At 35.0% G+C, this 16,360-nt stretch overlaps 1 protein-coding gene across 1 annotated transcript in view; it reads right to left on the bottom strand.

Annotated features, from left to right (window-relative positions):
* Positions 1–7,894, bottom strand: part of LOC121372739 (eIF-2-alpha kinase GCN2-like) — a 54,175-nt gene extending 46,281 nt beyond the window's left edge. Inside the window, exons 1-7 of the mRNA XM_041499222.1 lie at positions 7,613–7,894; positions 5,860–5,978; positions 3,411–3,513; positions 2,616–2,789; positions 2,258–2,341; positions 1,295–1,443; positions 411–532 (exon numbers count right to left, since the gene is read on the bottom strand). Of these exons, the coding sequence (XP_041355156.1) occupies positions 411–532; positions 1,295–1,443; positions 2,258–2,341; positions 2,616–2,789; positions 3,411–3,513; positions 5,860–5,978; positions 7,613–7,735 (874 nt within the window). The 5' untranslated portion in view covers positions 7,736–7,894. The remainder of the gene's footprint in view (positions 1–410; positions 533–1,294; positions 1,444–2,257; positions 2,342–2,615; positions 2,790–3,410; positions 3,514–5,859; positions 5,979–7,612) is intronic.
* Between the last annotated feature and the right edge of the window lie 8,466 nt (positions 7,895–16,360).

The raw sequence follows: 16,360 nt of genomic DNA, 5'->3' as shown, positions 1-16,360 counted from the left end.
GACACATTCCTTCTATTTCTAATAAAGATTACACGAAATACTACCTACCAAGACACAGTCCTTCTATTCTAATAAAGATTACACAAACTACTACCTACCAAGACACATTCCTTCTATTTGTAATAAAGATTACACAAACTACTACCTACCAAGACACATTCCTTCTATTTCTAATAAAGATTACACAAACTCTTACCTACCAAAACACATTCCTTCTATTTCTAACAAAGATTACACAAACTACAGCTACTACCTACCAAGACACATTCCTTCTATTTCTAATAAAGATTACACAAACTACTACCTACCAAGACACATTCCTTCTATTTCTAATAAAGATTACACAAACTACTACCTACCAAGACACATTCCTTCTATTTCTAATAAAGATTACACGAACTACTACCTACCAAGACACATTCCTCTCGTTACAGTACGTTCTCCTTTAGTATTAAAAGCCAGCACCGAAATGCCACCATGATAGCTTCTGCAGTCAATTTCTTCACACCCTGGTTTTGGAGTGCTAGTTTGCCTGCAAACCATCACACTTCAGATTCACAAAATCTTTAACAGCCTGGTACACAATACATTTTGAAAATCAGAAACTCATTAAAAGAAAAATATTTCTAACAAGTGAAAACATCTGCTTGGATAAGCAGAATGCAATTCAATTTACAAGTAAAAATGCACAAGTATCATGATTTGGAGCAATGGAAACAATTGCTGTTGCATTTAAATAAAATAAACCATCTATGGCCAATTTTTATGTAAACAGTATGATGTGAATGTGACCCATGATAAGTTAATTTTGACGAGATGATTCATATCAAAAGATCGAAATATATTAAGATTTTGATGCCCTAACTATCACATATTAATACTTTTTCTAAGTGTCTAAGAGGGGTAATATCAGTCAATAAGTGAGAAAGTTAAAGAATGTTTTCTTTAATGACAGCAGCACAGCAATTTATCAATCATCGGCTATTGGATATCAAACATACAGTCTCAAAGAAAACCTGCTACATTTTTCCATTAGCTGCAAGGGATCTTTGATATGCACTTTCCCACAGAGAACAGCACATACCACAGCCTTTGATATACCAGTTGAGGGTCACTGGTTGGGACAGGAAAAACAGAGAATGGATTCACTACATGAAGGTAACAAACAATTCCTAACGAAGAGCTAGAATTATGGTTTAGGATTAATAATAATAATAAAATATTTTTAATACCAATAAGTAGTTTCAAAGACCGTATTAAAACCAGTTATGAATACAAGATATTAATAATCAACCTTTGTTTTCTACTGAAAGTGTTTCCACCCAAGAATTTCCGAGATGATAAAGGTGATTCTGAGAGTATGGATATATTAGGAGTCACTGAACTGATAGGAAAACTGCTCAATATGTCTCCATTTGTTGGTGTCATCACGGCTTCACAGACCTGATAAGAAAAAGAAAAAAAATTACGGCATTAAATAGCTGAAGTATATTCAAGAGGCTGAACACTCACAATCGCTCAATAGTCTGGTTTCTGGACCCAATGTTAAATGTAGGTGATAGGATAGAATAAGATGGAAACCAGTCAAATTATTTGTGAGTGCTCATATTCCTAACACAATGCTGATGGCAGTTATTAGTCCAAACGGAAGGAAATATACGTTTCATCTCCGTCCGTCCTTCTGTCTGTCTGTCTCTCCCACTTAAAGTTTTCTGGATGTGTTTTGCACAATGCCTCAAGATATTGAGCTGAAATTTTGTATATAGCTTTATCATGTACAGTTACAGATCACGTTTGAATTTCATGGCGATTTACTCATTTTTTATAGAGTTATAGCTCTTGAACTTTTGTTTTTGCAATGCCTGCCTCAAGATATTGAGCTGAAACTGTGTACAGCTTTATCATGTACTGTTACAGATAAAGTTTGACTTTCATGATAAGTAACAAGTAACTAATTTTTCGCAGAGTTATGGCCCTAGAACTTAGAAGATACAAACATTTGTAATAGTTATGACAGTTGTACATTAATGACTGCAAAACTAATCAAAATGATAGCCACTCAATTTGCTAAAATAATCATTACATAAAGACATGTATCTGCTTAGAATGTACCAATGGAATAATGATGCCTGGGAACACATTTACTGAAGTAATCTGATGCAATCACAAAGCAAGACACTATAATCTGGGTTTTTTAAAAAAATTATTAAGATAAATTGTTCGTGTTACTTCATAAAAATCCTAAAGCAACATATACCTGAATGTTTTCTTCATGTTTCTTTTTTGTTTCTACACGGAGAGCTTCTCGTTTTTTCATGATCTCATTTTCAATGATGAGACGCTGAAAATTGAATTTATAAAAATTTCTAAAGCTTAAATATAAAACTAATGACAAATATATATATATATATAACAAATATATAAACTCTAAAGTAGAGGAAAGAATTATAACTCTAAAAGATACCTAAACTAGATATATATATATTATTTTTTTTAATTCGTTTCCTTTTTTATTTTCATCATTGTCATAATTTTTAATTTTTTTAAAGTCAGGTGCTTCAAAACACAATAGTAAGGCGATTCTCTCTCAACCTCTGAGAGAATATGCTAATTACCTCCCTTTCTTCTTTCTTTTTCTGAAGGTCCATAATTCTCTGTTGTTCTTTGGCAGTGAGTTCCTCTCTCTGTCGCATGTTGAGGAGCATCTCATCATAGAAAGAGATGGGGGGAGGTTTGTTGTTAGCGTGGAGGAATCTCTGAACATGGTCGGCCAGGTTGTGAATCATCACCTGAGAAGTGGTCAAACACAGACATTAAGCCGAGAATGGTTGCTCAGGTTACCACATGTCAAAAAGTTGAGAACAGAACTTTGTTCTCTACAATTGTTTTTAACAAAAATGACCACAAGCCAAATTATGATCAATTGTGTGCTGTTTAATTATAAATCAGACACAAATGTAACAGTACACAAATTACAGTGATATGAATCAATAAAAAAGTATCAGTGTTTTGTGAAGGAATTATAATAGGAATTGTAAACTTCATAAATGTGTGGTAACCTATAATTATTCGTAGTTTATGGTAACCTGTACATGGGTTACCAGGCACTATACTTCGATGCCTGCATTGTTAAATAGTATTCCAATTTTGACAATTTGCTTATTCCAGTTACCTCCCCTTCCCCATAAAAATGATTTAGCATATAAATATGCCCCTTTTTTTCTTTGAAAAAAACCAAACATTTCTTTTACTATTTTATATACTTAATAATATTGGTCTCAAAATTGGTACAAGACTGGGGACAATTGATGACCAATGTACCTCAAGTGTGAATGCTCTATCACAGAGCTTTATTTCGACCTGAATAAATCTTCAAAGACTATTTTACTGTAAATGACTGATGAATGTACCTCTCCAACAAGTGTTTTGGCCAGTTCATCTAGTTCTTGTTTCAAAGTGTCCACCATCTGACTAGGAAAACCTTGAGGATTTATCAGTGCAATGACAGGTGGTCTGAAAATAAACACTTCCATCAGTTTCATATACAAGATAAAATGTACCTATGTACTCTTTACACGTACACATTAATTTTCAAAACAACAAAGTAATACATTAGCAGTGAGGAGAAGTAGCCTGTTTTTCTAGGAAGGATTTGGTTTCTAGAAACACACAATTTATTTTTAAGGTCGACGACAGTCACTTTTCGGATCCTTGTCTTGGCTTCATATACAATAAATAAAATATATCTAACGGTAATTTTTTGATATGATATATTTGGCAAAAGGTACTTTTTATTTATTTCATCTTTTAAAACTTAAAACTACATTCCCTGGAATATTTTTATTATTTAAGCATATAGAACAGAAAATCCAATTATGTTTGGTGCATATATGACGCCGCACTCCGCATTGGTTTCACTACGCTGGCTTATCCAGGTCAAAAACAAATCCAGTATTTTGAAAGTGGGACACTTTTGACAGGCTCGTACCGATCTCGGTTTTCATTGGCTTATCACAAGTATAGAATTCCCCAACAAGAGATCACGTGAGATTTCGCAATTTTTGAACAAATTTAACTGTCTTGATTGAGGGGTCGTCTCATATCTCCAAAACATATTTATATCCATAGAGGTATGGTACAACGCCTTTCCAGGGGTCGGTGAGTGGGGGATTTGCCTTGAAATTTTGACAGTGGCCAGCTGTTGGCATACGCGTTACATGTAAGGGGGTGTTACTAATTAAGTAACGCTCTAGGGGTAGAAGAAGAGGGTACTGTGTTCGATTTACGTAACATTTTTCAAGACTATATGTTATTTTTATTCATTACTTAGACCTAAAAAGGTGTTTTTTGGAAATGCGCGGCCAGTCTAGGATCGATCCCCATCGTTGGGTGTACAAAAAGACCATGGTATGTGATATCCTGTCTGTGGGATGGTACATATAAACGATCCCTTGCTAACAAAAAAAATGTAGCGGTTTCCAAGGCGCGTGTGCAGGGATTTCAGCGGGGTTGGGGTTATAGACTGTGTTGAGCGAAGTTTATATGGGGCCATGCACCCCCAAAGAATACATTTCAATTTTTTTTAAGCTTGGGCAAGTAAAGGTTTCGACCTCCAAAACCCTCCCCCCTGCACATGCACCCGATTACTCTCTAAGATTATATGTCAAGATTACCAAATGTTAGACATCCAACAGTAGATGGAAGGAAGGATAGGATATGTTTTATTTAATGACGCACTCAACACATTTTATTTATGGTTGTATGGGGTCGGATGATTATTAAATCAATATGCTTTATCTTTGATGTCATTAAAGAACCCCCATCCCCCCAACTTTACCCTTTCCAAACGAAATAATATTTATTTGAATTTGTCGATTTTAACACGTAAAATTAAGAAGTGAAAACGTTCATTGTCTACTTTAGTATATTTTATTTTTAAAATATATACATAATTAATGTGTTATTAGTATACAAACTAAACTTTGAAAGTTCTACTAACACTTTATAAAATATCAATTCTGAAATAGGAAGGTATGACTGTCGATAATACATTGTCAAGATCAAACCGGTTTTAACTAGACTCTAGTACCGTATCCTCAACCGAACATTCTTTGTACAGCGCAAGATTTCTCTTTTAATTTTTTGAGACGAACCCTACAATCTAAAATCGGCAAATGCACGTGTTAACTGAAACTGGCAACAGGCTGTCGTTTGTGCTTTGCCGAGCTATGGCGGCACAGGCAACGAATCGAGCGTATACTTTTGACGATCTCCGTTCATAGCGAACACGCACAAGTTTTATAAAAGTGCATTTGAGCTTGTATTTCATATTTGTACATGATGTTATAATATGGTAACCAGAGAATGTAACTTTAAAATTAATATTTTGTCCAGAATTATGAAAAATAAAAACTTACCGATCTGTCAATAGCATTGTCTGCTTGTTGTAGAAATTTGACAGGGGTCAAGGTTAGTAAACCAGTTTTTATTTTAATGTGGTGAAGCATTGTAATAATATAGCTAATTTTGAATCTGAATGATGTCAGTATTCCAATGATGTCACTTTGCATCTCCTTACAATAACCATAAACTGGGTACATGACGTTTTCATTTTAAGAATGATGGAAAAAAAATTGTTTCAACATTACTAATGCACCTGAATGAGTTTGAAGAAAATTTTGTGATTAAAAAATTGTACCTTTTACGAAATGTGGATTTCAAGTAAAATTACAGTACGATATGCTACATTTATTGTGTACAAAGCCAAAACAAGGGTGCGAAAAGTGACTTGTCATCGACCTTAGTCATAATATAAAGTTTGGTCTGCTATGTAAACAAGCTGTAAGATGAGGTACTTACTCTTCTGGATAGAGAGACGAACACTTGACGATCATGTCGACTTGTGCATACATGTGTCCATCACCGCCCATACTCTCCTGTGGTTTCAGTGTCAGCTGAATCTCAGGGGGTCTGTATACCTAATAATATATATTTAACATTCAGTATTAGCTTTTTACAAAATGAGTAACTTTTTTTTTTATAACATCTGCACTTTCACCTTATTTGGGAACATTTTGTTCAGTATCACGTGATTCGCTACGCAAGTTTCAGAGATTGCTACACAATTCTGTAACATTAAATATTAGTTGCTAATCAATTTTTAAATAGATTTGTAAAGTTTGTTTTCTTTGACGACACTACTAGAGCACATTGATTTAGTAATCAACAGCTACTGGATGTCAAACATTTGGTAATTCTAATGACATATAGTTTTAGAGAGAAAACCCACTACATTTTTCCATTAGTAGTAAGGGATCTTTTATATGCACCATCCAACAGACAGGATAGCACATACCTTTGAAATACCAGTCATGCAGCCCAAACGGATTAGCAAATGTTGCTAATAAAAAATTTCTAAACAAAGGGTCTCTGCTTAAATTGATTTGTGATTTACACACATTCAAAAGTACTGTAAAAACAATTGTGCATATTAATTTGGTTTTGTTCACTGTGAACCTCAAGTCGAGAAATTTATATGCATGCATTATTTTCCATGTTAGAGTGTGCTCAAAATAATGTCAAAATAACATGGTCACAAAGTGGTCCTTTTTTTCTACTATTTACTAATGAGTGGAATGTCAATCGGTGACGATTAAGTGTTTATTGTTTTACTTCCAGTCTTAATTGTTAACAACTGAAGCTGTGAGCTGTGTTTCTGTTGCACACCTGGTGGGTAATCCCTTTTACTCAGTACCGAAGACAATTGTTTGATGTCTTAACAACTACATTGACAGTGATGTTTGACTTTCCATACCAACATTGACAAAACTGACCAGTTATTTTTCATTTATACATCACAAACATGTGCTAAGATAAGTATTCACAAAAAAACCCATGTCACAATATTAATCCGGTTTACAGTATCATGAAATTAGAAATGTCAAACATCGTAAATTTGAGTAAACTACTGAATTCTAAGGTTGATAGCATGACATACCTGCACCATCATTTTGACAAGTTATATTCACAATTTTAATAAATAGACTCCAAGAAAGATAATTATGTTCAAGCATAAAATGACCATATAGTTTTGGAATATATAGATCTGTAACAAAACTTTTGAAAATTATATAACTTCAATAACCAGAATAGCATATTCCTGTATGCAATTGATACATCCTCTGAAACAGGTTCACCCCCACCCCACCCTCCAAAAGGACATCCGACAGTGAGTTTAAAGAAAATATAGGTTTTGTTAAATAACAAAATTGTACCATATATACAAAAATGTGAATATGACGTAAAATTATTGCAAGTTATGTTATATTTATTATGTACAAAACAAAAACGATGGTGCAGAAGTGTCATGTTCATGATCAGATTATCATCTAGATATGATAACGTAGCGCCGACATCGACACGGTCTTCTGGTAACCGAGATGTAGGCAAAAGTTTCTGTTACAATACCATAACTAAATAAACTAGATCAGATCATAAAGATGATCATGTGGACTTCAAGTTTAATGATATTGAATAACTGATACACATTCTAAGTATTCTTGTGAACTCTGCTGAGCTATGAAAATTGTACTATAAAATTTTATTTATTGACCTGCCATGCACAGTTGTCTCTTAGATCTTTAAAGCCATCCATAAAAATTGCTTGAAGTGCTTGGAGTTCATCCTTCTGTCTTTCTCTCAATGCTTCCATAGTCTGCTCAGAGTTATTGGACATTATTTTGACAGACGAATGCGACCGTCATTTATAATTAATTACTACCTCATTAATAGTAGATTTAATACTGCCTTCATTTTAGAGATAAGTCTAACAATACGGTCACCTGACATCTCCATTAAATGTATAATTTTAAAGGAAAACAAATAAGAAAACCAGGCCACGTTTCACATGGTATTATTATTATTATTATTAAAAATGTAGATGGCGCTTTGTTGTTGACAAATCAACTTCCGCTTAACTAACAAGCGACGTGAAACCGGTCAATTGTTATTTCATTTCCTCCTAAACCTTTGAGATCCATTACCATAATAACACGTAGCGTCACTTACATAATAATGAAACTATACAAAAAGAATACCTTCGGCCATATACTAAATAATCAAAAGTACTCGCATTGATGGTCTTAGGTTTTACGTGTTTTACTGATATGCATATTTTCATTTAACAGGAGAAAATCTATATCGATATTTTGAGCTCTACTCTTAAACTACATACTGCGTATTATTGAATATTGCAGGTGTTTAGCCTTACGCATTAAAGGTGCTATCTCAATATAACAGTGCTAATAATTACATTATGCACTATTTTTAGCCTACATTTATTTGTGATACATGGCTACAAATTAATCGATCTTACTCATAATTTTTGCATACATAAATAATTTGTACTGTTGAAATTGCACTGTGCTTGCAGGCCTTTTAAACAGGAAGGAAATGTTTTATTTAACAACGCACTCAACACATTTTATTTACCGTTATATGGCGTCGGAACCTTTTAAACAAATTCGCGTTCAAAACAATTCTATTACCGTCTTATCAAATCTTATCAAATCGGAGATTCTCAAAATATGGCAAGTCAACTGTCGATAGCTACATAGCGCCGTCAGAGACAGATGATTTTCAAAATAAATAAATAAATAAAAATAACACACACACACACACACACACACACACACACACACACACACACACAAAAGCCACACAAAAAGAACCAATAAATTTGTCGGCAACATCCACCTAAAATAACGTTGCAAAATATTCGCGCCAAATCCGTCGGTCATTCTCTAAAGATTCTTTACAAATAATAAGAATTTAAAACATATAGTGAAGGTATAATGCGTATACAGTGTATTTGAAAGCAAAACTTAATAAATAATTTTGACGGGAAGCCGCCATTAAGCAGTTGTGAGATATAGCATCTTTAATTATTAATGAGACTATCGAGGGGCTGGGTGTAGTTCAGTAGTAGAATGCTCGGCAGTGAATGGCTCTTAGAATGGATCCCCCTCAGTGTACACCAAAGGCAGTGTTATTGTACTATCCTATTTATTATATGGGAAAGTGCATATAAAATATCCTCTTTTTTTTTTTTTTTGCGAATGTATGTAGTGACAATGCTTCCCATCTCTGTATCTGTATGTCGGTCTGTTTCTGTCTTTTTCTCCCTCTGTTTGTCTTTCTTTCTTTCTGTCTGTCTGTCTGTCTCTCTTAATAGCTCTCTCTCTCTCTCTCTCTCTCTCTCTCTCTCTCTCTCTCTCTCTCTCTCTCTCTCTCTCTCTCTCTCTCTCTCTCTCTCTCTCTCTCTCTCTCTCTCTCTCTCTCTCAAAATAACCACATGGTAGACAGCAAATATCCGTAGTTTAAAAAATAAAAACCCATAACTCGCATAACTGGTTTTCTAATATATTTATCACTTTCCCGCCACTTTTGCTAAAATAATTGTTGTTTTATTTGTCAATATTTAAAAAAACACAAAAAACAACCCACTTCTTTATAAGCCTAATTAATATCCAAATCCTAGATCCGCCCCGATTATTTATCATTGACAAAATAAATGCATCATGTATTCAAGAAATTAAAATAATTGACTGGAATCAGATTTCAAGTGGATACAAGACACTTTTCTTTTTTTTTCCTTTAGAATAATCGAACTTAAAACTTGAATAGACTAATAAAAAATATTGAAACCGTTTAGCTTTAGTTATAATGCTAACCGACTAACCGACTAACATCGGCTGTTGGGTGTCAAACAATGGTAATGCAAACAAATAAAGTGATGATCAACATCAATATAAAAATTCAAGATTTAAATAAGAACAGTGTAAAGAACTGCAAAAATACAAATATCACAGATAGGTACTGACTTTTACTCAAAATTTCAATTGTATCTCGAAGAAAACAAGGGGTTTTGTGCTGTATTGGCCATTCTCAAAGAAAATGTTACACCCCTGCACCACGGTGAGGTTACAGCACACACAAGGGCTGACTGACTAACTGTTTCATTTTTCGTCTGGTTAATTGTATTAATTCATGACTACGTCTGCCAAATCATTCGATTGGGAGCGGGAAACGTACTACTACCAGCCCCAAAATACGCCGAATCGTAAAGTATGTTGCAGGACATACTATCCTCTTAGTGGACTCGCTGGGTTATTAATTATATATATATATTGATTCTAATCAGTGTGGAAATAAATAAATAAATAAATAAATAAAATACCACCACCACCACCCAAACAACCCCCCCCCCCCCCCCCCCAAAAAAAAAACCCCCCACAACAACACACACACCAAACACGCAAATTTGTCGGCAACATCCGCCTGAAATAACGTTGCAAAATGCCCCAAATCCGTCGGTAGTTCTCTAAAGATTCTTTACAAATAATAATAATTTAAAACATAAATAAATAAATTATTTGACTATAGGTATAATATTTATACAGTGTATTTCAAAGCACAAGTTATATATAATAAATAAGTTTGACGGGAAGCCACCATTCTGAAGCTTTGAGATATAGCATCTTTAATTATTAATACCGGCCTCGGTGGTGTCGTGGTTAAGCCATCGGACGACACGCTGGTAGGCACAGGGTTTGCAGCCCGGCTCCAACCCAGAGCGAGTTCTTAAGGCTCAATGGGTAGGTGTAACACCACTACACCCTCTTCTCTCTCACTAACCAACTAACAACTAAACCACTGTCCTGGACAGACAGCCCAGATAGCTGAGGTGTGTCACCAGGACAACGTGCTTGAACCTTAATTGGATATAAACACGAAATTAAGTTGAAATGAAAAAACAATTATTAATGCGACTATCGAGGGGCGGGGTGTAGTTCAGTGGTAGAATGTTCGGCAGTGAATGGGTCGTAGAATGGATCCCCCTCGATGTACACCAAAGGCAGTGTTATTGACTATTCTGTTTATTATATGGTGACAATGGTTCCCATCTCTGTATGTCTGTCTGTCTGTCTGTCTGTCTGTCTCTCTCTCTCTCTCTCTCTCTCTCTCTCTCTCTCTCTCTCTCTCTCTCTCTCTCTCTCTCTCTCTCTCTCTCTCTCTCTCTCTCTCTCTCTCTCTTAAAATAACCACATGGTAGATGCCAAATATTTAATGTTTAATTTTTCGTCTGGTTAATAATATTATTTTAATATTTACGATTGTCAAATCATCCGATCGGGAGCGGTAAACGTACTATTAATTTTGTACTAACAGACTCAAAATACGCCGAATCGTAAAATATGTGCTAGCCCATGGGTTGCAGGACTGTCCCCTCTTAGTGGACTCGCTGGGTTATTAATTTAATTGGTATACATGTACATGTATCTGATTTTTTGTTTATTGAAATGTGCATATAAAAATACATATCTTGATTCTAATCAGTGTGGAAACCAATACGTCGGCATTGCATTTTTTCTTTCTAATTCCCTGAACTAAGTAAGTGTCGGGGTGTCGTAAAACATTTTCTTTCGGTCATTCTGGACAAAGTGTCGCATTTAGTTGTTTGACACTTAAACTTTTGATTTAAGGTTCTTGTTTCTTTAACAATATTAAATGGTACTTTGCATTTTACAGTTTCATACTTCATTTTTGTACTTCCGGACACCTTGATAGTCCGAATGTTTGCAGAAGCTGAAAACTGTGTTTTGATATGACCTTATGGCGCGCGCAGGAATTTACGTGAAATTTCTTTCTTGTAAATGAGTGTTTTTGAAATACATCCTACTGAATTTGCAGAATGTTTACCTACTTGGAACTCTCCGACTGAATGACGAACATAAGGCGCGGATCCAAGGGGATGGTGCTTGGATGCGCACCCCATCTTGGAAATTCCAGTGTTTGTTTTGTTTAACGACACCACTGGAGCACATTGATTAATTAATCATCGGCTATTGGATGTCAAACATTTGGTAAATCTGACACAGTCATCGGAGGAAACCCGCTACATTTTTCCTAATGCAGCAAAATATATTTTATATGCACTTTCCCACAAACAGGAAAGCACATACCACGGCCTTTTTCCAGTTGTAGTGTACTGGTTGGAACGAGAAAAACCCAATCAGCTGAGCGGATCCACCTCAAGCAAGCACTCAACCGACTGAGCTAAATCCCGCCCCCTTCCGGTGTTTAGTATATTTTGGCGGTTATTAGTGGGGAACATGTAATATTTTTGTTAGCCTGATATTTCTGTGAAAGATTACCATATAGATAAATATTTACGCACCACAACCCTGAATACTGAAAGTGCCCTTTTTAAATGTTACACTCCCTCTCTAAAAAAACTCGGGCATCAGCCTCATACACATACTCGTTTCACAACATTTAACTATGAACTCAGAAATAAATTTCATTTGACCTGAAGTGAAGAAAGTCATATTTCTAGCAAGACATTTAAATACTAGCCATAAATACTCTAGAATGTTGTAGAAGACCAAATACTATTAAATAATGCATGTGATGTCATTAGATAAATAGAGAATACTAAATGAGTGGCCTTAAGATACCATTTATCTCACAACGAGTTGTTTTAAAACGTATCTAACGAGCGAAAATGGACACGTATATACAATTATTTACATATTAGTCAAAACGTGTTTAAACTAAATTCTTGAACATTTTTTCTACCAAAACCTATTTATGTCTCTCGCGCTTGTAGTTAACTTATGCGTCACAGACAAATCAGTTTGAGGTTAATTTATACGTCCCAGAATACTTGATTTAGACTGTGCTTCTTTTCACTGGATAGTCATCACCAAGGAGCAGCCAGTCGTATGTCTTTAAACTGTTATCACGCTTATATGTGTTATTAGTGTGTGTCAAAAAACAACAACGAATCATGTGTGTAAGAAACATATTTTCTTTTCGGTCAAGTTAATCCATAAAATCACTGGTAAATTAGTGAAGTTATTTAGAAGAAGAAGAAGGAAATGTTTTATTTAACGACGCACTCAACACATTTTATTTACGGTTATATGGCGTCAGACATATGGTTAAGGACCACACAGATATTGAGAGAGGAAACCCGCTGTCGCCACTTCATGTGCTATTAGCTCTTTTCAATTAGCAGCAAGGGATCTTAAATATGCACTATCTTACATACAGGGTAGTATATACTACAGCCTTTGATATACCAGTCGTGGTGCACTGGCTGGAACGAGAAATAGTCCAATGGGCCCACCGACGGCGATCGATCTCAGACCGACCGCGCATCGAGCGAGCGCTTTACCACTGGGCTACGTCCCGCCCTCAACATTGTTGTTGAATGACTTTGTCTAACTTTTCATTCATCTTAACTTGATATTTAATATCCAGTTAACGTTCAAGCAGGAATATTGTGGACACAAATACACTTCAGCTATTTAGTATTTGTATCCTGGATAGTGGTTTAGTGGTTACTGAGAGTGAGTGGTTACTGAGAGTGAGTGGTTACTGAGAGCTATTTAGTATTTGTATCCTGGATAGTGGTTAAGTGGTTACTGAGAGTGAGTGGTTATTGTAGTGGCCTTATACTTGTGAAGTCGTTAAAACTCACTCTGGGTAGAAGGCTGTAGATTAATGTGGGGGACATAAGCGTAGATACAGGGGTCACGACTCGACCAGTACCCCGCAAATGATAGACTTTTGCCTGGGAAAAAGGCTACAGGATAAAAGTCACAATTTAATTTTTGTTTTCTTTTAATAGACACTACAAAGGGTCAAAGTTCATAACAACTGAACGTTTTTCTTCACTTAATGGAAGTTTAGCCTCAAAACCACTATAGCCGAGTCTGGATCTGTGTCTGGTGAGTCTGGCGATGTCAAAATATGTTCTATGTCGTCTGCTACCAGATGGGTTGTAGGACTGGTCCCTATTAGTGGACTCACTGGGTGATTAATTTCCGTTCCAACCAGTGCTTAACAGTTGGTATACATGTATCTGCGCATACATGTATCTATACATGTAACGCGCGCACTGGAGCGGAACCGGATTATATCCCACTGGATCGGCTTGATAATCAAGTGTTGCGTAACATCGGTGAACTGTTTGACTATGTCTCTGACGAGTGTTCAACGCCAAGAGTGTCTCAAGACAAAACTGTAAATAACTTGGGTCGTAACTTGTTACGCTTGTGTAAAGCTACTGGTATCCGTATTGTGAATGGCAGATCACCTGGTGATAATATTGGTCGTTTTACTTTTTATCATAGAAATGGATCAAGCTGTATTGACTACGCTATATGCTCCAACGACATACTTCATATCGTTAGCGACTTTACAGTGTGCGATTTTAATATGTTTTCTGACCACGCGCCCTGTTTGATCGAGGTTGTTTGCTCATTGAAATTTTTTAACAAAGTTGTAGTTAATAAAGGTAATCCTTTATATATGACTTTAACTATCTGGAATGAGGAATGCAAGGTTGATATTTTAAACAGTTTAAGCGGAAAGTCCGAACAATTACAGATTCTCTTTCAAAATATTTGTCCCACCAAAGAAAGTATTGATAAATCAGTTACTGATTTAACTCATCTGATAAATGACTCGACCAAACAATACTGTTCCCACACTGTTAAATGTAAAAACTGTTGGAGGTCATTGTCTAAAATCAGTCCGTGACAAACCATGGTTTGATGATAAGTGCCGTGAGTTATATCGCAGTTACAAGGAGGCTCTATATTTGTTTAACAAGCATTCTTCATTCGAGAACAGGTATAATTTAGCTGTAAAAAAGAAAACATATAAACAGCATATAGGTAAAGCAAAACGAATGTATTTATATCAGGAAGGTAACCTGTTGCATTATTTGAAAAAACATAACCCAAAGCAATTCTTCAAGCGTTTTAAGAACAAACGTAAGCAAGTTAATACGTCATTAACAATCAACGATTTTTTTATACATTTTAAAAATTTAACAAACACCGATCATGTTGAACAGGTTAATATTACCCAAATGATAGATGAATTTGACGATACCTCAGTTAATACCCATAATGAAAGTGTTTTTGAAGAATTGGATAAAATAATAACACCTGCTGAGATTGAACATGTTATTTCAAATCTTAAACGAGACAAAACCCCTGGCCATGATCTTCTGTTAACTGAATATTTCATAGAATTTAAAGACATTTTATTACCCGTTTTAAGCAAGCTATTCAATAGCATTATTGATTGTGGTTATTTCCCCAATTCTTGGTCAAACGGGATCATCCTACCCTTATACAAAAAGAACGACCCTAACGATGTAGGCAACTATAGAGGTATAACTTTATTAAGTGTTATATCCAAAATATTTACTTCTCTTATTAACAATAGACTTCTACAATGGAGCAGTAATCACAATATTATATCTGATGCCCAGTTCGGATTTAAGCCTGGCTATGGAACTTGTGATGCAATTTTTTCCATACATAGTCTGCTATCATCCACTTTAGCGCATAAAAAACGTTTATATTGTTGTTTCATTGATTACAAAAAGGCCTTTGATAGTATTAATAGAAATAGTCTTTGGTATAAACTAATCGGATACGGTGTCACAGGAAAACTATTAACTATAATTAGATCAATGTATAATGATGTTAAATCATGTGTTAAACACCACGGGTCCTTCTCTGATTCTTTTTCAACTAGTGTGGGTTTAATGCAGGGAGACGCACTATCGCCTATGCTCTTTTCTCTTTTTGTCAACGATATTGAACTTGACCTGTTAAACCACTGCAATAACTCTTACGAATTGAAATATTTGAACTTATTATTGCTAATGTATGCTGATGACACAGTTATTTTTTCAGAAAGTATAGAAGGCTTGCAAGAAATGTTAAATTGTCTAAATATATATTGTTATAAGTGGAATTTATGTATTAATACCGATAAGCCAAGGTTCTTATATTTCGTAACGGAGGTATTATACGAGATAATGAAAAGTGGTATCTAGGGGATAACGAATTGGAAATAGTAAATGAATTCAATTATCTGGGATTGGTATTAAAATTCAATGGAAAGTTTGTTGAGACACAAAAATGCATTGCTAATCAAGGTCGCAAAGCTTTATTTGGTTTGCTGAGAAAATTTAATGATTGTAACCTTAATGTAGAAACTAAGTTATATTTGTTTGATACTTATGTTAGCAGCATATTAAGCTATTGCTGCGAGATTTGGGGATACCATAGCGCTACAGATATTGAAAAGGTACACATCGATTTCTGCAAAAGAATACTTGGTGTAAGTAAAAAATGTACTAATATGATGGTATTCGCAGAACTTGGTCGCTTTCCTTTAACCACTTCTCGAAAATTCAGAATTATTAAATATTGGCTGAAAATATTAAATACTAACAACTGTATTTTAAAGAGCTGCTACGAATTATTAT

Source organism: Gigantopelta aegis, chromosome 4 (genome assembly GCF_016097555.1).
Source record: "Gigantopelta aegis isolate Gae_Host chromosome 4, Gae_host_genome, whole genome shotgun sequence".
NCBI classification, from domain to species: Eukaryota; Metazoa; Mollusca; class Gastropoda; order Neomphalida; family Peltospiridae; genus Gigantopelta; species Gigantopelta aegis.
Note: the sequence above shows the minus strand (reverse complement) of the source record. Positions and strands in the feature narration are given on the sequence as shown.